Raw genomic sequence first — 21,434 nt, forward strand, 5'->3', positions numbered from 1 at the left:
ATGATTGTAAATAAGTTCCAACTCTAGGATTTATTTGCTAAATTGTCCAAAAATGTATATATAGATTATTAAGTTTCTATTTTTGAAAACAAAATTTCTCATCCTAAATAAATTTTCAAAACAATCGGAACTACTCTCTCTAACATTAAGTATTAATTTTATAATTAATTTAATTAATATTAAATTCCCAATTTTACAAAACAATATTTTATGTTGGTCAGATTTCCTAAACAATCGGCCTAATCAATAAACAAATTGATTTTCAATCTTGGAGGAGGATCGTGGCCGAGATTTTTGATCTCAATGCATTGATCTTAACGTATTTACAACTAATATTTACTTTCACGGATTTCGTATAATGAGTTTTTGCAGATTAAAAATCTTTGAACATGTTGTCTGATCCGTCTAGCATGACGGGTTTGGACTATAGAACAAACACTAAAACTATTAGTTTATCTCATATATACTATAAATTTATAATCATAGCTTTGAAAATTAACTTATAAATTATTTAGTATATGAACTACAAAATATTACATATACTATAACACATTCTTAATATTCCAAAAATAAAATAAAATTAAATACAAATAAACATATATACTAACATACTATATAGACATATACCTCTGTTTAATTCTAGAGAACAAAACAAATATAAAATTTTATATTCTATCTAATAACAAATTTACTGTAATTAAGTTATAAACTTAATTATATCCATTGTTTCTTATTAGTATGGATCGAAAATCTATATGTATTAATATATTAGCTACTGAAAAAACTTCGGTGAAGAAGTAATTTTTTTTTTTTAACAATTTGTGTCAGTTTGGGCCCCAATTTTTTTTAAATTAAAGTTATTATCAACAGTTTAATCACTTGGCTTTCAAACACATGAAAATAAGTTATTATCAACAATTTTTTAGAGAATGGATTAGTTAAGTATAAAATATTTAATGATAATGTGTGCTGGTCCGATACTTTTGAAAATTTGAATAGGAGAAAATCTTCTTAAATTAGATTCCAAATTTGATATTATTTAAAATAAAAAATAATTGTAAAATTAATGTTAATGACATGATTGTAAATAAGTTCCAACTCTAGGATTTATTTGCTAAATTTGTCCAAAAATGTATATATATAGATTATTAAGTTTCTATTTTTGAAAACAAAATTTCTCATCCTAAATAAATTTTCAAAACAATCGGAACTACTCTCTCTAACATTAAGTATTAATTTTATAATTAATTTAATTAATATTAAATTCCCAATTTTACAATACAATATTTTATGTTGGTCAGATTTCCTAAACAATCGGCCTAATCAATAAACAAATTGATTTTCGATCTTGGAGGAGGATCGTGGCCGAGATTTTTGATCTCAATGCATTGATCTTAACGTATTTACAACTAATATTTACTTTCACGGGTTTCGTATAATGAGTTTTTGCAGATTAAAAATTACTTCTTCACTGAAGTGTTTTTCAGTAGCTAATATATTAATACATATAGATTTTCGATCCATACTAATAAGAAACAATGGATATAAATCAAACTTTACAAAAAAAATTATTCTATAAAATACAATAATTTATAATTTAGTTCTGCCGTTTACTGCGGGTGAAATTCTAGTTGCTTTATAAAGTGTATTCATTTTCAAAAAATAAAAAATCATAGAATATTTAATCAAATTCTAAGAAGTTTGTAACTTTTCCTAAAAAAGCTAACAAAAAAATTCTGTAAAAGTCAGTAGATTTGAAAGATCTAATTACCTTAATTAGTTTTCATAGAAATTCAACCTAAAATTTTTAAAATCATTGCGACAAAGGGTTCGTCAAACTTCCTCGAATTCAAACTTCAAAAATAATTGGGCCTAGTAGCTTTTATTTATTTTCTTGGGCTTAGTAGTTTTTAAAGTTAGTAGATGGTTTACGCAAAAAATGCAAGATGGACCTTTTAATTGGAAATTGTATAAGGATTTATTAACATTATCATATGGGAAATTAAGTTCGGTTATGTGTGTTTCCCAATAATTAAAGAAGCTGTATCACACGATTTTGTGTGAAATCAAAAAACTAATCAATTGAAATTGCTGATGTGGCAAAATTTTAGAGTAGTAGATTTTTGCTGATGTGGGTAGGCTGAGGAGCTTCAAATAACCCTTTTTATTAGTAAGTAATTCTTTTTTTATTCAGATTTCAATTTTTTTTTGGTTTTTTTTTTGTCAACATTCGTTTTGCATTTATCGGAACGGACGAAGGTGGGAATTATATCAGAGCAATTTGGAATATATAATGATTAGAGTTGCTATATATTAAAGTGATATGCCATGTATGATGTAACATATCTATCCATATTAACTAGATTTAATTAGAATGAATGTCAACAAGGTGACGAGATTCCACGTAGAGCTTGTCGATTTGTCAAAACTTATTATTTTATAAGAAGCTTGTAGTTTGTGACCGTTCGAATTGATATATATTTTCTTTATAAAGTTTCTTCACTAGTATCTTTTTTGTTCTTATGTATTTGATGAATGATGAACGCTATATAGATTTCATAATTAGTGCACATGAAAAAGGAGTAGAGAAGAATCTCCCATTCAAAGAAGATAAAGGAAAAAGTGAAATGCACGGTGAGATACATGAATTGAAAAGAATCATTGTTAAATGGACTATATCAAAGCACATAAGTTGTGGGCATTGGCATTAAATTATACGTTTTCAAAAATCTGCGAGTTCATGATTAATAGGAATAAAATTAAGTATAAATGACTACAAAAGTTTTCTCATCCAAACTGAACATAAAAAGATTCTATAATGTTTTTATACGTGGGATGATTTTGAGACTACACAATAACAATGATGTAGTGCGTACGTCAAGGTTATTATAAAGTTAAAACATTATCGAAAATTTTGAATATACTCGAAGATAATTTTAACCTTAGATGTACATTAATTGAACTTGTGGGTAAGAGAAAAAAAAGAAAGTAAAGTAGTGGGTTTTGTCCGCCCGGTTCTCTTTCTCGTGCACAATGCACACAAGTGGAATGTAACATCACATGAGACACGCCTCATTTTTATTTTCTATAACCATGTTGCCAATAAATTTATAGTAGTGGTGCTAAGAAAAGGAATGGTTCTCATTAGGAAATATCACTATGGCAGCCCATTATAACTGGAAAGCTTTCACCACTTCTTTCAATTGTTTTCTAAATAAAAGACATGTCTTCGAAATTTTGTGAACTTCTCGATTAGGTTTGCATGTAACATAAATACACACACTCCATTATTAGCTTTGGATATTTCTTTTTCTTCAAGTGATAGAGAATAGGCTTTTCGATTATGTTGGTACTAGAGATTGCACAACACTAGATAAATAAAGTATTTGGAGAAAGAGTGAAGCTAGTTCTTTTATTAACGATGAAAACGTGAGGTCGTCACTAACACGAGTCAAGATTGAGCTCGTCAGTTCACAGGAGAACTAACAAGTCAATAGTGACGAGCTCGGAAGCTAAAAAGGATTATACAAAATACAATAACAGTTTTCGATGCAAAGTATTGCTCTTTAGGTATTGTCCGGGGGTCCGGATGAGGTTTCCAATAAATGTCTTGAACTATTTATAGCTGAGTGTAGAGTTAGGGTACTCTAGGGTTTCTGCGCGAAATCCCGAGATTGTCCTCTGCGGAGTGTTAATGGACTTTCTCTCAATTTTGTCGGACCGAAATCACAATTAACAAGTCTTGTTGGGCCGAGTGGCATATTGGGCGCATCCCATATCCAACAATAGTCCCCCCTTAGTCCGGCGAGCGAGGTATTTCTATGATTGGCGGGTGTACTTCGAGTCTTCACATATGCCTACTTGGCGTTGGGCGTTCTGGACTGCCTTAGGAAGATCTTCCTTCGTGCGGTGATGGTTCAAACGATAGTTTCTGTTGAGCTCGAAGCTCGTTTTGATGTTGTATGCGTTGAGTGTGTTGTTGTGGAGCGCAGAGCTTGTCTATATGTTATGTGTCTTAAGCACGTCTTTGCGGAGCGTGGCGCCTGGCGCGTGGAGCATTGAGCGTGGAGCTCGTCTAGATATTATGCGCCTTGAGCACAATCTTACAAAGCGTAGTGCTTGATAATGGATCTGCATTGGTTGAGGATGGAGTTGCCGCACATAGTTGGCAACGAAGGGTTAGAGAAGTTGAGCCAGATTGGCGAATAAGATTGAGGTCGGCGAGATTGTGATCTCGGTGGGACCTCTTTCTATAACTCTTTAAAACCCTAATCGGCGCCTCTCGAGCCGCTGTGAGATCTCTGATGATCGGCGGTCAGCGAGACTCCATGGTTGAAGATCGGCGAGACTCCACAGCCGGAGATCGACTAGAATCTACAGCTGGAGGTCGGCGAGACTCCACGGTCGGAGATCGGCGAGATTCCACAGTTGGAGATCGGCCAGATTCTATAATTGGAGCTCGGCGAGATGCCATGGTTGGAGATCAGCGCAGAGTTGATATGGAATTAGATAGGAGTCGCCTAGATGGCTCGAATTCAAGCAGGTTTAATCGATCTCGCAAGGCGACATCATCCGAGATTGGCGGATTTGGTGTTCGTGAGGTTGAGAGCAGAGGTGATGAGCTCAACGGTGAGCTCAACGAGATGAGTGGTGGTAATAAACTCGGCGGTGAGCTCGGCGGGATGAGCGGTGGTAATGAGCTCAGCGAGATGAGCGGTGGTAATGAGGTCGGCGGTGAGTTCGGCAGGATGAGAGGAGGTAATGAGCTCGACAGTTCACTTTGCGGGATGAGCAGAGGTGATGAGCTCCGCGGTGAGTTCGGCGGGATGAAAGGAGGTATTGAGCTCGGCGGGATCAGCAGAAGTCGGCAAATCCTCATTCCAGGTTGGCGCTTGTCCTTGACTCTCAAGAGGTCGCGAGAGGTGATGAGCTCCTCTTGCGACAATGCTTGTGAGGTCGGCCATTCCCAGGGTCTCCACAAGGTCAGAGGTTCCACTGATGAGATCGTCGCTAGATCTTATCCCATAGACACCTCGAGCGATCTTAGTCATGAAGTGACAAAGCAAAGTAATGAGGTTGACCTCGCTTGGGTATGTCACCAACAGGGTTTGCGGTCATAGGCTTGATGAACAGAAATTAACACGAGCGATCATTTGAAAGATTTCTTGACGTGATGTTAAAGGAGGAATTGGAGATGTAAATGTGGTCGGCGAGATCGCAAGAGGGGTCCTCGATAATCATTGGGATGCCGGTCTTGTGAGGGCGGCATGTTTGAGAGAGGCACCTTTGATGGCATCCCCATCGCGTTGAGGTCGGCAGTTGATTAGGAATCAATGTTGAGCATGTAGGTACTTCTGAAGTTGGTGACACAATTTCTCGAGAGCTGTGAGGTCGTCACCGTGAATGAGAGTGGAGATCGGCATCTAGAAGTAGGGTGGAGGTCGGCACTGATAAGGAGAGTGGAGGTAGACACCAAACTTAAAGAGTGAAGTCGACGCAGAGAATGTGTGGAGAGGCGCCAAGCTTGAGATCGGACGTTGGCGCCAAGTTTGAGAGCAGTGGTAGGCGAGCTAGAGGTCGGCAATGGATAGAAGAGTAGAGGTCGGCACCAAACTTAAGAGTGCAGGTCGACACCGAGTAGAAGAGTAGATGTCGCGATTGAGAATGAGAGTAGAGGTTTCCCTCGAAAATGAGACTGGAGGTCTCCGTCAAGAATGAGAGTAGAGGTCACTACCGCAAATGAGAGTGGAGGTCTCCACCAAGAATAAGAATTGAGGTCTCCACCAAGAATGAGAATTAAGGTTTCCACCAATAATGAGAGTTGAGGTCTCCACCAAGAATGAGAATGTTTAGTGTGAGGTAGGCGAGCGCAAGAGTATCAAGTTTGAGGACGGGGAGCGTGAGAGTGTCGAATATCAGGGCGGCGAGCATAAGAGCGTCGACTATGAGGGCGGTGAGCGTGAGAACGTCGACCATGAGGACAACGAACAAGAGGGTGGCGAGCGTGAGAGCGTCGACTGTGAGTGCGGCAAGCACGAGAGTGGCAAGCGCGAGGGAGGTGAGCACAAGGATGGCAAGCGTGAGGAAGGCAAGTGTGAGAGAGCTTGAGGTAGGCACCAAGCTTGAGGTAGGCGCAAAACTGTAAGTAGGCACAAGGCTTGAGGTAGGCGCCAAGCTGTAGGTAGGCACCTAGCTGGAGGTAGGCACCAAACTTGAGAGTGCAGCTCGGTACCGAGAATGAGAATCGAAAGCATGAAGGCAAGCGCGAGAGCAACAAGCATGAGGGATGCGAGCAAATATTTGATATGCAGCTCCACTTTGTGCTTTACCAAAGTAAAGTGGTAGGCGAGACTGACTCGCCGTACCTTTAGGTGCGGCTTCTGTGTCCAGCTTATCCTATGGGTGTTTTGGGTTAGCAAGAACTTGCAAGTCTGAGCTTGGATTATTAGTTCAGGCGTCCTCAAACTAGTGCGAGACTTGCTCAGTTTTTTGCTTGGTTTCGAGATGTATTTTATGGGGTGAGACGTCTCTCGGCTTACCCTGTTACGTGTTTCGAATACCAAGTTTTAGGTTGATAGTTGAGATGTGCTCGTCATACCTTTTAGGTGCGAGTGTGCAAGTAAGAACTTGGCTTATTCAAACTTGACCGCTTGCTACCAGAATGCGAGACTGGGCTCGGCTTTTTTTGTGCGGATTATTTTACCGTTACATCCATGTGGAACGCGTTTTAAATCGTACGCCTGGACAGGGCGACAATGTAGAAGCTGGACAATCGTTAAGATGGACTCGTTCGAGAGAGCTTGTTTGTGATTAAATGTACTCTTGCGAGTGTAATTTTTATTTTTATGTTTTGTTATAGTTGTGTCTTATAAAAGGCTGCCTACGTTCCCTTGAAAAAGGATCAAGCCATTCGTAGTTCATTTTGCGAAGGAAGAACTCGATATGACGAGCGTTCTTTTTTTTTTTTTTTTTGGCCTAAGTCGCCTTGTTAGTCTTCGATTTGGCTGAGTTCCACGTCCGGTTATCTTGATGGATGGTTTGACCTTGCGTCTTTCTCTTTTTCTACCTCGATGTATTTGCTAGCTTGGTGCAGTGCGTCGTCAAGAGTCAGAGGCTCGTATATGATAATATCGTTCCTGAAGCGAGATCCATATGCGAGAGCATTTTGGAGAGCGGAGATCGCAGTATCGTTTGCAATGGCGAGGTTTGAAACAACCTTCTTGAATCGTTCCATGAACTCTCTGAGCGATTCGTCGTCCTCTTGGTACATCGTCCATTGATCGGCGTTAGATGTCCCCTTTATCATAAAGGTCGAGTGGTGTTGTAGGAAAGCAGCGGTGAGCTCGTAGTAGCTATCTATCGAATTGGCTTCAAGACGAGAAAACCAACTTAGTGCGTTAAAGGCTAAGTTTTCCACAAACATCTGACAGCATCCGGCATCGTATTCTTCAGGACTAAAGTGTGCTCGGTTGATTGCAACACTCATCGATGTTAAGAAAAGTTTTGGGTCGGTTAGCCCGTTGTACGTGATGAACTTGAACTTGTTGATATAACAAACGCGAACGCTAGAGATTCTTGTCGTGAAGGGTGAGCGTTGAGCCTCTTCGAGCACCTTCTCCAAGTTGGGGGCAGTGGTTGTTGCTCGGTGTATCTTGGCCGAGATGTCCTTTACGATCGCTTCGAGTCGTTGGATTTTTAAATCCTTGTAATCTTTCATGTCGTCTCACGGATGGTGGTTCGACAGTGTTGGAGTCGGCTGGCTCCTACTACGCTTGCTACGACAGTGCGTCTGGTCTTGATCGGCGGGTGCCCCGTCCCCTATGTGGCCGTCGATGGATCCTTCGATGATGGACGTCGGTCGGCGTCTGTGACTCTTTGAGTGTTCCTCGACTAGCAATGACAGGGGTGGTAGTGTGTCCAGGTCGGCATGGTAGTTTGTGTGTCGACGATCGTGCCTTCTTTGCTGGAGTCTCTTAATTCGGTCATGCAATGCTTCTTGTGTTGCAACGAGTGCGTCGAGCCGCTCAACTGTTCGTGTGTCCGGACTATTGAGCTTTTCGAGGATAGTCTGCATCATATCGTCGAAGATGTTCCTCTGTCGAGCAAGTAAGGGAGCTGGGAGCGCGGCACCATCAGTGACAGCTGGAGCCACGGTTTGATGATGCTCGTCACGTGCGGCAGCAAGAAGTGGGATTGGCGCGTTGAGTACGGTATGCATCAGGTCGTCGAGTCTGCTTCTTTGTGCTGTGGGCAAAGCATTTGGAAGGGCGGCATTGTTGATGACGGTCTGGTCCGTGGCAGGTCCGTGCTCGGCATGCATGGCAGCGAGAGGTTCCAAGGACGCGTCGGGTGCTGGTAGAGAGGTTGTATTGTCTGGCGCAGCGCCTTCGACCGTGGTTGTCGTGGAAGGTGGAGGTGGGAGAGTGCGTGTTCTTATGCGTCCCCATCGTTGTTCCGAAGGCGATGGTTGTTCGAAAGTGGTGTTGAATTCTTCGCTGGAGTTCCCTGAGTTCGCGATGTCTTGATCTGGAGTCTTCGTGGAAACGGCGACCGTCAGTCTTGATCGTCAAAAAGGAGCGCTCTACTCTTGCCCTACGGTGGGCGCCAATTGTTGGTATTGGGGATTGCACAACACTAGATAAATAAAATATTTGGGAAAAAAGTGAAGCTAGTTCTTTTATTAACGATGAAAACGTGAGATCGTCACTAACACGAGTCAAGATCGAGCTCGTCAGTTCACAGGAGAACTAACAAGTCAATAGTGACGAGCTCGAAAGCTAAAAAGGATTATACAAAAGACAATAACAGTTTTCGATACAAAGTATTGCTCTCTAGGTATTGTCCGGGGGTCCGGATGAGGTTTCCAATAAATGTCTTGAACTATTTATAGCTGAGTGTAGAGTTAGCACACTCTAGGGTTTCTGCGCGAAATCCCGAAATTGTCCTCTGCGGAGTGTTAATGGATTTTCTTTCAATTTTGTGGGGCCGAAATCACAATTAATATGTCTTGTTGGGCCGAGTGGCATATTAGTCATGAATGTAAACATAATTTTGCCCTTTCAGATAATAAGAGTCACCCACCTCCTTACAAACGAAATGAAATAAACCATATTATTGTAACATATGCATCACCTTATTGCATTGTAAGCAATTTGGTTTATACATGATGATGATGCACGGTTTGTAAATAAATTACTACTATACATCGTACAAGATTAAATAATATCATATATAGTTAATCGGAGATGCATAATTGGATGAAGGGAGAGTTGGAGAGGTAACCACAAGGTGGGTCCATTTGCACCCTGAATTTGACGCAGACTTTATCAAATATCCATCAATTCTAGAGGTCCATTTCAGACATTAACTTCGAAACTACGGTCAAACCGAAAGTGTAAACTAATAACACTTTTTTTTGTTTTTGCAACAATTAGATATTTATAAAATAAATTATCAATATACTAGAATTAAGCTCTCTTCTATGGCGGTCTATCTATATAATTAATTACTAGAATGACCTAGAAGCCGTAAAAATATCATAATTTACCTTTATTTGTATGCACGATCTTTAATTTTTTTTTTTACTCATAGAATAAATCCCTAGACTTATAGAAGGGTCTGAGACTAATTTTTCTAGAGAGAGGGTATTCTATAGGTAGAGTTCCCTCAGGTATACAAATAAAAGGAGAGGGTATCCCATAAGTAGGATCCCCTCATGTATGCAAATGGGACGTAAGCAATGAGCTCATACCCATGTGGTCAAAAGGATAAAGCTGAATAATTCTGCGGTTGGAAAGAATCAATCCTTGGTCTAGAACCTCGTGGTTTTCACGATCTTTAATTAGGGATCAATCTTGCATCGTTTTATATTTTATGGACTAAAGAGGGTTTGATTCTTTAACTATATTTGATTTACAACTATTTTCAACCAATTTAACAACATATATAGAAACATTGACTTTATCGTATCATTACCTAGCAAGCGCAAATGAGATATATAAAACCATTACAAAAATTGTAAGGGTAACACATCCGTGTTTGTGCATGTGAAAATTTTCAAGCGTGAGAATTTCTTAATAATCATCATAAAATGTAAATAGGTTACATTACATGTATCATATGATCAGAGATTGACAACTGACTCAATGAATAATGAATATTTGGTATTCTAGCCACAAATTTGCAAGTGTTTCTTGTACTAGGTAATAATAATATAATCACAAAATCTTACTGTTATCATTTTTAAGACTGTTGAATGTGGTCTTTACCCATATAGTTGTCGAGACCTTTCTACAATCAGATCCATACACTTTTAAAAAATCGATGCAAATGACTACTACTATTAAGTAATTCATTTTAATTAAAATAAATACAGTATAACGCTACAAAAAATTGTTCAAACTAAATTATACTTTGCGGTAATTTATATTCAACAACCTCTAAAGATAATATTTAACCCCAAACAGTTCATCCTCAATTTTTTTTACATTAAAATAAAATGTCGTAAAACTACGTGAACTCGTAACATACAGTACACGTTAAAGTACATGCATAAGACCACTGCAAAAATCACATCCATCTTAGCGATTATTAAAGCTAATGACCTTATCTCGTCGACCATATAAAGTTCAAGGCAAGAATCCACTCTTACATAAAGTATAGAAAAGTTTTAAAAGAAGAGAAGATCCAAAAACTAAAACGAGATGGAGTCTTCTCACCCACCTTATAAAAAATGTTTAAAATAGACATCTTATCATTTTTGTCATAAATGTATTGCTCTTAGCTCTAGTGTATGAATAAATTATAAATAATTTTTTCTCTCATTCTCCTAAATTTAAAATTCAATACATACATGTATTATAATTTTTTACTATGCATCCTCTTGAGTCTTCTTAAATTTACATTTATTATCATAATCTAATTGTTGCAGTCACAACAGTTTTGTTTTTCTTGGATTTTATTTTTTGTTATAAATACTAAATATTATATGAAAATTTGTGTTCTTTTATTTGGGAGTACTACTTGGGTTCACATCTAGGGGTGAATCTATTCGTTCACTCCATTATAAAATAAGGAAATAAAATCTGTACACATTTATTATAAAATTAAAAACTTAAACCGCTCTTTTATAAATCCAAACCGATATATAATTTCATTGTAATTGTAAAATCTAAACCCTAACCATCTCATTTGTAAACCCAAACCGACATAAACTTTCGTTCTAATTGTTAAATCTAAACCCTAACCATCTCATTTGTAAACCCAAACCGACATATAATATCGTTTTAATTGTAAAATCTAAACCCTAACCATCTCATTTGTAAACCCAAACCAACATATAATTTTGTTCTAATTGTAAAATCTAAACCCTAACCACCTCATTTGTAAACCCAAACCGACATATAATTTCGTTTTAATTATAAAATCTAAACCCTAATTCTCATTTATAAACCCAAACCGATATAACCTCGTTTAATTGTAAAATCTAAATCAAGACAATATTTAACTTTCTTTAAATAAAAGTATATACAATTTGTTTCCTTAATTAATTTTGTTTTTAAATTTAATTTTTATTTATTTTTTAAATAAAATATTAAATAAAACATTCTGACTGGTTGAGAGAGAATGGGTTGAATACAAAGGTTCATCCCTACCATTTTTCTTTATTTGGGGTGGTCAAAAATACATATTATGTATATATATATATATAAAGAGGGAAAAAAGGTTGGAAATATGAGGATTAGATTAAAGACTTCAAAGGAGACCTAATAAAGTGATCAACCGATGAGTTAGACTAGAGAGAGATCAATTAGCCTTGCTTGACCCACACCTATAAAAAAGCTACACACACAAACGGATGGTTCCACCTTTTGTCAACGGCACGTGTTATATACGTCTGCAACACAAGCGCGTGATACGATAAAATGTAGTTCTCTCTTCTTCTTTTTTTTTTGCTTTTGGTATTTTAATTTTTCTTATTATTAAAATTATAATTTAATTAATGGGTAGAGATTTTTATTTTTAGGCGAAAAAAGAATACACCTTCCCGTTATTAACCCCCACCACTAACGGACAACTGTTTTAAGTTGTTAAGTAGCAATAGATAATAGATTAGTCATACACATAAATTAATCAAAACGATGTTTTAACACATAACCTAGTCAAAGTAAGTATGCAAAGATACTTCTAATTACAATTTACATCTTCCCATACAAGCTATTTTAATTAAAATCATTCGTGTTATTTTTTCATTCCCCAATTATATATTGCTAAAAAAACATCCCGTAATCATTATTATTTATTCTATTTTCATTATGTCAAAATATTGTTTTCCGTACAAAAATACAGTATGTTTTTATATACAAAGTATAGTAATTATGTTAAAATTTTTGACTAATTAATATTTTCCATTTAAAGATCAGATTCACATGTTTGTTACGGAATATAAAGTTTTAGGTATTATGATCATGAGAATCTTCTATATTTAATTTTCATCAATAAATATTAGAAAAATGTGTATCAAAAATACAAATAAAGAGAGAAAAAAGAGGAATTTTGGCGTGCAGGAGAATATATTATTATACATTAACAAAAAAAAGTAATTTAATTTATTAAAAGAATTAACTCAAAAAGTTTTTTTTTGTATAAAAGAAAGAAAAAAAAAAGAAAGGAAAACGCCGTTGAGGAATAGTGTGACCAATTGAAAACGGAAGCTTGAAGACGGAGTCACTGTCTTGTACAAAAAAAAAACGACTTTAAGGTCTTTGTCATGTTTTTATTATTTTCTTAAGGAAATAACAAAAAATTTATCTATCAAAACTAAAAAAAATGTTAAACAAAAACAAAAAAAGCCCCTAGTTGGAATTATAAAAAGAAAAAAAAAGGGAAGGGGGGGAGGGGGGAGAGAGAGAAAAAGGTGTGAACAGTTAATGGCGGAGCAGTATAAGGAATCGCTTCTCTCTAGAAATCTTATTATTGCCATAGCTGTTTTGGTTTTTTTTGTCTTTGTAATAAGAAGAAGAAATTACAAAAAAAAAGAAAAAGGTAAAAAATTTACAGAGAAGAAAGAAAGAAAGAAAGATGAAGAAGAAGCAATAAAAATTGTTACTTCTTTGAAAGAAAGAAAGAAAGAAAGAAAAAAAAGCTTCTCAAGAAAGTGTTATCGAGATGCGAGCTAAGTCCGGTAGTAGTAAAGGAACCTTCTCTGTACTTCTTCTCTTTCTCCTTTTGATTCTCATTTTGCCCAGTCTTTAATTTTTCTTTCCTTTTTTTTCTATTTCACTTTCCTTTTCTTCTTCAATTTTATCTCTTGCTTGGGGTTTTTTTTTTTGTTCTTTTCTTGGATTTTTAAAGTTTGATTGAGGTCTGAAGAAGTCTTCTGAAGTTTTCTTGGGGTTGTTGGGTTTTGGATCTGTTTCTTGGTTCTTGATTATTATTAGTAGTTATTACTTCAAAAAAAAAAGATTTGGCTAATACTTGTGGGTTTTTTTTGATCTAGGGTTTGATGTAGGACTTTTGATTCTGAAACCAAAGAAAAAAAAGAAAAGAAAAAGTTTTTATTTCTTATCCAAATCTACCCACCATTTTTGTTGTGGGAGGTTTTTTTTTTCTTTTTTTTTTTAATTATTTTGGGTTTATATACTCCTTTTTACCAAAGTCAGAGATTTGAGTTTTGTTTTTGTTTCCGTTCAAAATCTGGGTGAGAAGATTCAAAAATAGAGAAGGAGGAAGAGAATAGAGAGATTTGTTTAAAGTAAATATTTTGATTGTTTATGGGAATACCTGATGGTTCACTGCTAGATCTAATTGTTAAGGTTAGGTCTTGGATAACTTCGGATTCAAGTGATTCTTTCTCCTTGTCATCTAAACAAGACTTTGGAATTATGCCTATCGTTTCCAAAATGTGTCATGACTGTGGAACCAAGCTTGACCAAGGATTTTGTTGTCTTGGCTGTGGTTGTTGTTGGTGCAAGAGTTGTTGTTTCTCTGACTCTTGTGATACAGAAGAGAGGATTAAGCTTTGCAGAGAATGTGATGGTGAGGTTCATGAGTTAAGGGGTAAGAGCTATGATAAGGTTCATCCCAGGGATAGCCCTGATCCGCCTTCTTCCCTCGCTGCTGATGAAAGCGAGAGTCTTCTTGCTTCCAGTCTTGAAATCCGTGATTGTAGGAACATGGCTTCTATTCGTTGCTATCCTAGCAGGTATGTTTTGGTCTAAAAGATTCAATTTTTATGTTCAATCACGAGTCTTTGAACATGTTGGAGTAAGTAAGTGTGTGAATTATTATTGTTTGTTTGCAGGGGAGAGGAAGACGAGGGAAGATATAAACAGTTCTTAAGCCCTTCGAGTGAATACAATCAGGACAGTTCAGATATAGAGTCGGGTAGTGTTAGTGCTAGACATGAGCAATTTAGTTGTAAATCTTCTGCTGGTTCCAGTCCTCACGACAGTCCATTAAGGAACAATTTTAGTCCTCTTGGGCGCTTTGTACAGCACGCCAAAGACCTAAGCCCTACTGTTGGTTCATTTGATCATCATCACCAAGAACAACAACAACAACTTATGGCTGGTGATTTAGCTAAGTCAGGTCAGGGGGCATTGGATCCAGAAGATCACGAGGAAGAAGAGGATAAGTTGCAACAGCCGTTGGATTTTGAGAACAACGGCCGCATCTGGTATCCTCCACCTCCAGAAGATGAGAATGATGACGCTGAGAGTAATTACTTTCAATATGATGATGAAGACGATGATATTGGGGACTCTGCTACCGAGTTTTCATTGAGTAGTAGCTTTTCTAGCCACATTCCGACAAGAGAAAAATTAGGAGAAAACAGCAATGAACCTCTTCGAATTGTGGTGCATGACCACTTTAGAGCTCTTGTTGCAGAGTTATTGCGTGGGGAGGAGCTTTGTCCATTGGATGATGGCAATGCTGCAGACTGGATTGATATTGTCACTGCTTTAGCGTGGCAGGCTGCGAATTTTGTAAAGCCGGATACTCGTGCTGGCGGTAGTATGGATCCCGGGAATTATGTGAAAATAAAATGTGTAGCATCTGGAAATCAAAATGAAAGGTATATTTTTTTTGTCAGGACCTCTTCCTTTCAAATTCTTGACACTTTTCAACTCTTTAGTATTATCCTCTGGCTGATAGTTACTAATTGAATACCTTGTTTCTGCAGCATTCTCATCAGGGGAATAGTGTGTAGCAAGAACATTACGCATAAGCGAATGACCTCTCAGTACAAAAATCCTAGGGTGCTTCTTTTAGCTGGATCTCTTGAGTATCAGAGAGTTGCAGGCCAATTAGCATCCTTTAACACGTTGCTTCAACAGGTTGGTGTTTTACTGTTTCTTTATGATGAACTCTGATTAAAAAGTTGAACAAAACTGATTTTTTTTTTTGTGTTGGACAGGAAGATGAACATATGAAGGCGATAATAGCAAAGATTGAGTCTCTTCGTCCTAATGTTCTGCTGGTAGAGAAAAGTGCTTCTTCATATGCCCAGCAATACCTTCTAGAGAAGGAAATTTCATTGGTGCTCAATGTGAAAAGGTCATTGCTGGACCGTATAGCTCGTTGCACCGGTGCTGTTATTTGCCCCTCAGTAGATAGTATTAGTACTGCTCGATTGGGGCATTGTGAGCTGTTCCGGACTGAGAGAGTGTTGGAGCAACATGAAGCTGGCAACCAGTCAAACAGAAAACCATCAAGGACATTGATGTACTTTGAAGGGTGTCCTAAGCGCCTAGGTTGCACGGTATGCTTAAAAGCTTGAACCTTTGTGGCTAAGAAGTTCACCAGTTCGTCATTCTCAAATTGATTAGACTTTTCTTGAAACTTGTGCAGGTTGTACTTAGGGGAAGTTGTCGCGAGGAGCTGAAAAAGGTTAAGCACGTTATTCAGTACGCAGTATTTGCAGCTTATCATTTATCATTGGAGACATCATTCCTTGCGGACGAAGGTGCTTCTCTGCCTAAAGTTAAACTGAAGCAACCGGGGATGGTGCGGACAGCATCTCAGAGGAGAATAATTGATGAAGGCATTTCTTTAATAACTCAATCTCCTACAAAAACTGATGGTCAAGCTTTGATTGATACACCTGCACATGAAGATGAAATAACAGCCCCAATGCCGGAGCATGAAGTTTGTGAATCATTGTGCGAGGATTTTGATCCTAGTCAGATATTCCCACTGTCTTCTGAAGTTGAGACTGAACAATCTGATGCCCTGAATGATGTTTTTTCCAATAATTTGGTAACAAGATCATATTCGTCGAATCAGTTAAATGATATGCAAGAACATACTCTCTGCGTGAGTAGTGAAATCCCTGAAACACCAACTCAACTGCAGAGAAGTGAAGAAGAGAACAGCAGAAATGAAGAAGAAAACCAGTTAGTGAACACTCAAGATTTGTCACAACATGAGAGATTCGATGAAGATGATGTTTCCAGCGAATATTTCTCTGCTGCAGACTCTCATCAAAGCATACTGGTCTCATTTTCTAGCCGTTGTGTTCTGAAAGAATCAGTATGTGAACGCTCACGACTCTTGCGGATTAAGTTCTATGGATCATTTGATAAACCTCTCGGAAGATACTTGAAAGATGATCTTTTCGATAAGGTAACTCTTTTATCTAAAATGTTTAATCCACTCTTTTCGTCTTTCATAAGAGCCATAAAATAAGCTATACTCTTCTGTTTCTTGTCTCGTGACAGAATTCAAGTTGTAGATCCTGCAAGGAGCTGGTTGATGCCCATGTTCTCTGCTATTCTCATCAGAATGGAAACCTTACTATCAATGTTAGACGTCTCCCTTCCATGAAGCTTCCTGGTGAACAAGATGGGAAGATATGGATGTGGCATCGCTGCTTAAGATGTGCACATGAAGATGGAGTCCCACCTGCTACTCGTAGAATTGTTATGTCTGATGCTGCTTGGGGACTGTCTTTTGGAAAGTTTCTGGAACTTAGCTTTTCAAATCATGCAACTGCGAATCGTGTTGCATCTTGTGGCCATTCACTTCAGAGAGACTGCCTTCGATTCTATGGGTAAACTTTGTTTAATCTCACTCTTTAGCGTTATCTTAAAGTTGTTGAAGCACTAATAAAATTATGATTTTTTGTAGATTTGGGAATATGGTTGCGTTCTTTAGATATTCTCCCATCAATATACTTACTGTCCTCCTACCTCCATCAATGTTGGAATTCAACAGCCATCCTCAACCGGAGTGGATACGGACAGAAGCTGCCGAGGTAGATTTAAAGAAAAATTTTAAGGCTCTTTTTGTTGTGTCAGATTATGGAAACGCAAATCTCATATACATTTTGTTTGTGCATTTGGACAGCTTGCTGGTAAAATGAGGACTATGTATGGGGAGATATCTGGTATGCTCAACCGTATGGAAGAAAAAAGCAGTTTGCTTGAACCTGAACAATCTGAAGCCTCTGATCTGCAGAGTCGTATCCTGGGGTTAAAAGATCAACTCGTTAAGGAAAAAGATGAATATGATGTGAGTATCCGATTCTTTTGCTTCTGTTTTCCCTTGTTGAATTTGCTATTGATGGTATCTTTCCTCATCATGAACAGGACGCACTGCAACCTATATTTGTGGAGGATCTTCAAGTTCAAGGGAGTTTGGATATTCTAGAGCTGAATCGACTAAGACGGGCACTCATGATTGGTGCTCATGCTTGGGATCATCAGCTTTACTTGTTAAACTCTCAACTCAAGAAAGCATATGTCTGTAAAACTGGTGACGGCAATGCTTCTCGGAATCCAGAGGTGCATGATGCTCCAAAGATTGATCATAGACAGCAGGAAGGTCAAAAAGATGGGGAAGAAAAAGCACATACTGATTCAGAAGCTAATGGTGATAACAAAGATACAGATAACATGCTTTCACCTGGCACTTCTCTGTCTGAGAGGATAGATTCAGCGTGGTTGGGCTCGTTTCAGAATCTTGAGAAAGCCGAGACCATTGCTAACACAGAAGGGTTCTCAGCTGCTAATTCTCCTCTCCGGAGGCTTGCTAGGCCAATCCGGGTCCAGTCTTTTGATTCAGCTATACGATTTCAAGAACGGATCCAAAAAGGTTGGCCACCGTCTTCTTTGTATCTCTCGACACTAAGGTCTTTCCACGCTTCTGGCGAGTACAGGAATATGGTGAGAGACCCTGTCTCAAATGTGATGAGGACTTACTCTCAAATGTTGCCGTTGGAAGTACAGAAGTTGGATCTGATTGTCGGTTCAGTGCCTACATACATCTCTTCAGCATCTCAAATGGCTGATGGAGCGCGGATGCTGATTCCTCAACGGGGACTTAATGATATCGTGGTTCCTGTATATGATGATGATCCAGCAAGTGTTGTGTCTTATGCTATCAACTCCAAGGAGTATAAGGAGTGGATCGTTAACAGAGGTATTACTACTAGTAGTAGTAGCAACAACTTGAATAATAGAGAGTCTGAACCTTCCACGTTCTCGACTTGGCGTTCTCTGTCGATGGATGTTGATTACATTCAACACGCGGTGTATGGATCTTCCCAAGACGATAAAAAGTCTCCACATTTGACCATTTCTTTCAGCGACCGTGCTACTTCATCCTCTAGTGCAACTGAAGGTAAAGTGAAGTTCTCTGTGACGTGTTATTTTGCAACGCAGTTTGAGACTCTGAGAAAGACGTGCTGTCCGAGCGAAGTGGACTTTGTGAGATCTTTGAGTCGGTGCCAGAGATGGTCTGCACAGGGAGGGAAAAGCAATGTTTACTTTGCTAAGTCATTGGACGAGAGGTTCATTATAAAACAAGTTGTCAAAACCGAGCTGGATTCTTTCGAGGATTTTGCACCTGAATACTTCAAATATTTGAAGGAGTCACTCAGTTCCGGGAGCCCCACTTGTCTTGCTAAGATTCTTGGTATTTACCAGGTAAGTTACAATATAGGGCATGTAAACTTGTGGGACTTTGTAATGGAGTACTTTGAGCATGTAAATAATTGATTGTAAATGCTATGGGTTGCAGGTTTCAATCAAACACCCGAAAGGTGGAAAAGAGACGAAAATGGATTTGATGGTGATGGAGAATCTCTTCTACAACAGAAGAATATCTAGGATCTATGATCTCAAGGGATCTGCACGGTCACGGTACAATCCAAACACATCGGGAACAGACAAAGTTTTGTTGGACATGAATCTGCTTGAGACACTGCGCACAGAACCTATATTTCTTGGTAGCAAGGCCAAGAGAAGCTTGGAAAGAGCCATATGGAACGACACAAACTTCTTGGCTGTAAGTGATTTCATTACCAGCAACTCATTTTGTTTCTTTACATGTTTTGATTAATCTGTTTTGCTGATTATCCATCCTCTTGTGGTTAGTCTGTGGATGTAATGGACTATTCATTGCTGGTTGGGTTCGACGAAGAGCGTAAGGAGTTGGTTCTTGGGATCATCGACTTCATGAGACAGTACACATGGGACAAGCACCTTGAGACATGGGTCAAAGCCTCAGGCATTTTGGGTGGACCTAAGAACGCTTCTCCAACCATAGTCTCACCAAAACAGTATAAGAGGAGGTTTAGAAAGGCCATGACCACTTATTTTCTCACTGTTCCTGAGCCATGGACCACTTGAGTGGAAAAATGAAAAACATTTTTCATCATTCTTTTGTTTACTGACTGATTCCAATTTGTTCTTCTCAAAAATTCTCAAAAAAAAAAAAAAAAAGGGAAATTGGTTTAACAGACATACAGGTTCGAACCTGACTGATTGATTTATCTTTTTTTTTTTTTTTTGGTGTGTTGGTTTCTCTCTGAGTCTGGAGAATTGTATATTGTAATTATCGGCCAAACTAAAGCCCCCCAAATTGAAAGAAAAAAATACTAATGATTTGCCTTTATCTTATGTCTCCTCTTTTGTTCTTCATTCATCCTATTTTAAACAGAAAACTGATTGTGACACAAAGTCATGTTGCAGTAACAAAAGAGTTAAGAACATTGTGCTTCACTGTGTTTAACAAAAGACTTGCTTCTGTCATCTTCATTAAACTCAACTAAAGATAATAATACTAATAATAATAATAATAATAATATAGGAAAACAAATAAAAATTACAGGTCTTCTGCTTTGCTCTTTTCGAGAAATTTAACCCTTTTCTGCAACCAAAAATATAAATGAGAATTTTCTTGAAACAATTCAAATTTTATCTTCCACTTGTTAATTTTTTTTTTTTTTTTTGATCAAACCACTTGTTAAATTATATGTATATTTGTCTTAATTTAGGATAGATCCTAGAAGAATCCTAGAAGAAGTTGTAACACAAGCAAGAAACACGTTTGTTTCCTAGTGGCAACTTTCGTAATAAAAGAAACAAGAAACATGGCTTGTGAAACGGATCGATGTTTCAACATAAATAAAGTAAGATCAAAGCATTTTAAAAGAAGTGATCACCTCTTCATGTGATTTGACACCTTCTTCTTCAATCTCAAAGCTGCTTTCTCCATTACGAAGCAAATGTTGTCTCTGATGAATCAAACCACTTGGTATGTTAAGGAGACAAAGTGCTGCAATCTTGTTGGAGAAATCAGAGCCACCACTCGCTTTCCTCAGTTTCTCAACTTTCCACTTTGGTAACTTCAACGTCACGCTACTCACTTGTCTCTCTTCATCATGATCAACCTCCTCATTCTTCTTCATTACCGAGAGATCAGACGATGATCTACGAGACAACTTTAGATTCTCTAGCCTCTCCTTCGCACTTATCTGAATTCCCGACCGAACCCTTCTTGGGGTTCTCTCTTTCCATGTTCTGCCATGTGGGTTACCATGATTACTATTAGAAAGATTCCAACTTTAAATACCTAAAACCAAGAGAACAAAAAATTGAGGAATATAATATACAGTACCTTGGAAGTTCCACCATGAAGTAAAGCCTTTTGGATTCCAAATTTTGGTGTGGCTCTAAGGGCTTTGCTCTGATCCCAAATTGTTTCACAGCTTCGGATTCCAAGAGAACGTATCCGGGAAAATCTTTAACAACCGTACCAGCTTTCACAGGCGTCTTCAGCTTGAAACTCTCACCATTGATGTTCATGACTTTCGCTGTTTTCTTGCTTCCCAAGCTATTACCCATTTGAGAATGTTGTTATTATGTAGGTTTACCAAAACTGTGAGCTTGCTTTTTAAGTCCACCAAAAAGAGAGATGGAAATGTTAAGAGCTCAGTAGTTCAAGGTGGGTGTTGTGTTAGATCAGATCATTATAGATTGTGGATTGATTTATGGTTGGTTGCTGATGGTAGTGAACCATTTTTTTAGTCAACAAAATGCCAAATCTTAAAAATTATTTAAAACAATGGGAAGACAAAGTTACGTCGCATTTCACTATCAATCTTTTGGAACTTTTGTGACCAATGTTTTTAGGAAAATGACTCTTTG

At 37.9% G+C, this 21,434-nt stretch overlaps 3 protein-coding genes across 3 annotated transcripts; 1 reads left to right on the forward strand and 2 right to left on the reverse strand.

The window, feature by feature from the left end:
* Nucleotides 1–7,021: 7,021 nt before the first annotated feature.
* LOC109125478 (Gag-Pol polyprotein/retrotransposon) lies at nucleotides 7,022–7,717 on the reverse strand. Its single transcript, XM_019227112.2, has 2 exons — nucleotides 7,429–7,717; nucleotides 7,022–7,368 (listed from the first exon to the last, which is right to left on the reverse strand). The coding sequence occupies exons 1-2, from the start codon at nucleotides 7,715–7,717 to the stop codon at nucleotides 7,022–7,024; spliced, it is 636 nt and encodes a 211-aa protein (XP_019082657.2).
* A 5,149-nt stretch (nucleotides 7,718–12,866) lies between these two features.
* Nucleotides 12,867–19,899, forward strand: LOC104701754 (putative 1-phosphatidylinositol-3-phosphate 5-kinase FAB1C). The gene is made up of 11 exons (XM_010417493.3): nucleotides 12,867–14,203; nucleotides 14,303–15,076; nucleotides 15,185–15,338; nucleotides 15,419–15,763; nucleotides 15,853–16,626; nucleotides 16,722–17,053; nucleotides 17,131–17,257; nucleotides 17,350–17,514; nucleotides 17,592–18,929; nucleotides 19,024–19,290; nucleotides 19,380–19,899. The coding sequence occupies exons 1-11, from the start codon at nucleotides 13,773–13,775 to the stop codon at nucleotides 19,632–19,634; spliced, it is 4,962 nt and encodes a 1,653-aa protein (XP_010415795.1). The 5' UTR covers nucleotides 12,867–13,772; the 3' UTR covers nucleotides 19,635–19,899.
* Nucleotides 19,769–21,316, reverse strand: LOC104701755 (uncharacterized protein At1g66480). The gene is made up of 3 exons (XM_010417494.3): nucleotides 20,905–21,316; nucleotides 20,450–20,807; nucleotides 19,769–20,154 (listed from the first exon to the last, which is right to left on the reverse strand). Exons 1-3 carry the CDS (start codon nucleotides 21,129–21,131, stop codon nucleotides 20,110–20,112), a joined length of 630 nt encoding a protein of 209 aa, XP_010415796.1. The 5' UTR covers nucleotides 21,132–21,316; the 3' UTR covers nucleotides 19,769–20,109.
* Between the last annotated feature and the right edge of the window lie 118 nt (nucleotides 21,317–21,434).

The sequence above is a fragment of the Camelina sativa genome, chromosome 7 (assembly GCF_030686135.1).
Source record: "Camelina sativa cultivar CO46 ecotype springtype chromosome 7, ASM3068613v1".
Taxonomy (NCBI): domain Eukaryota; kingdom Viridiplantae; phylum Streptophyta; class Magnoliopsida; order Brassicales; family Brassicaceae; genus Camelina; species Camelina sativa.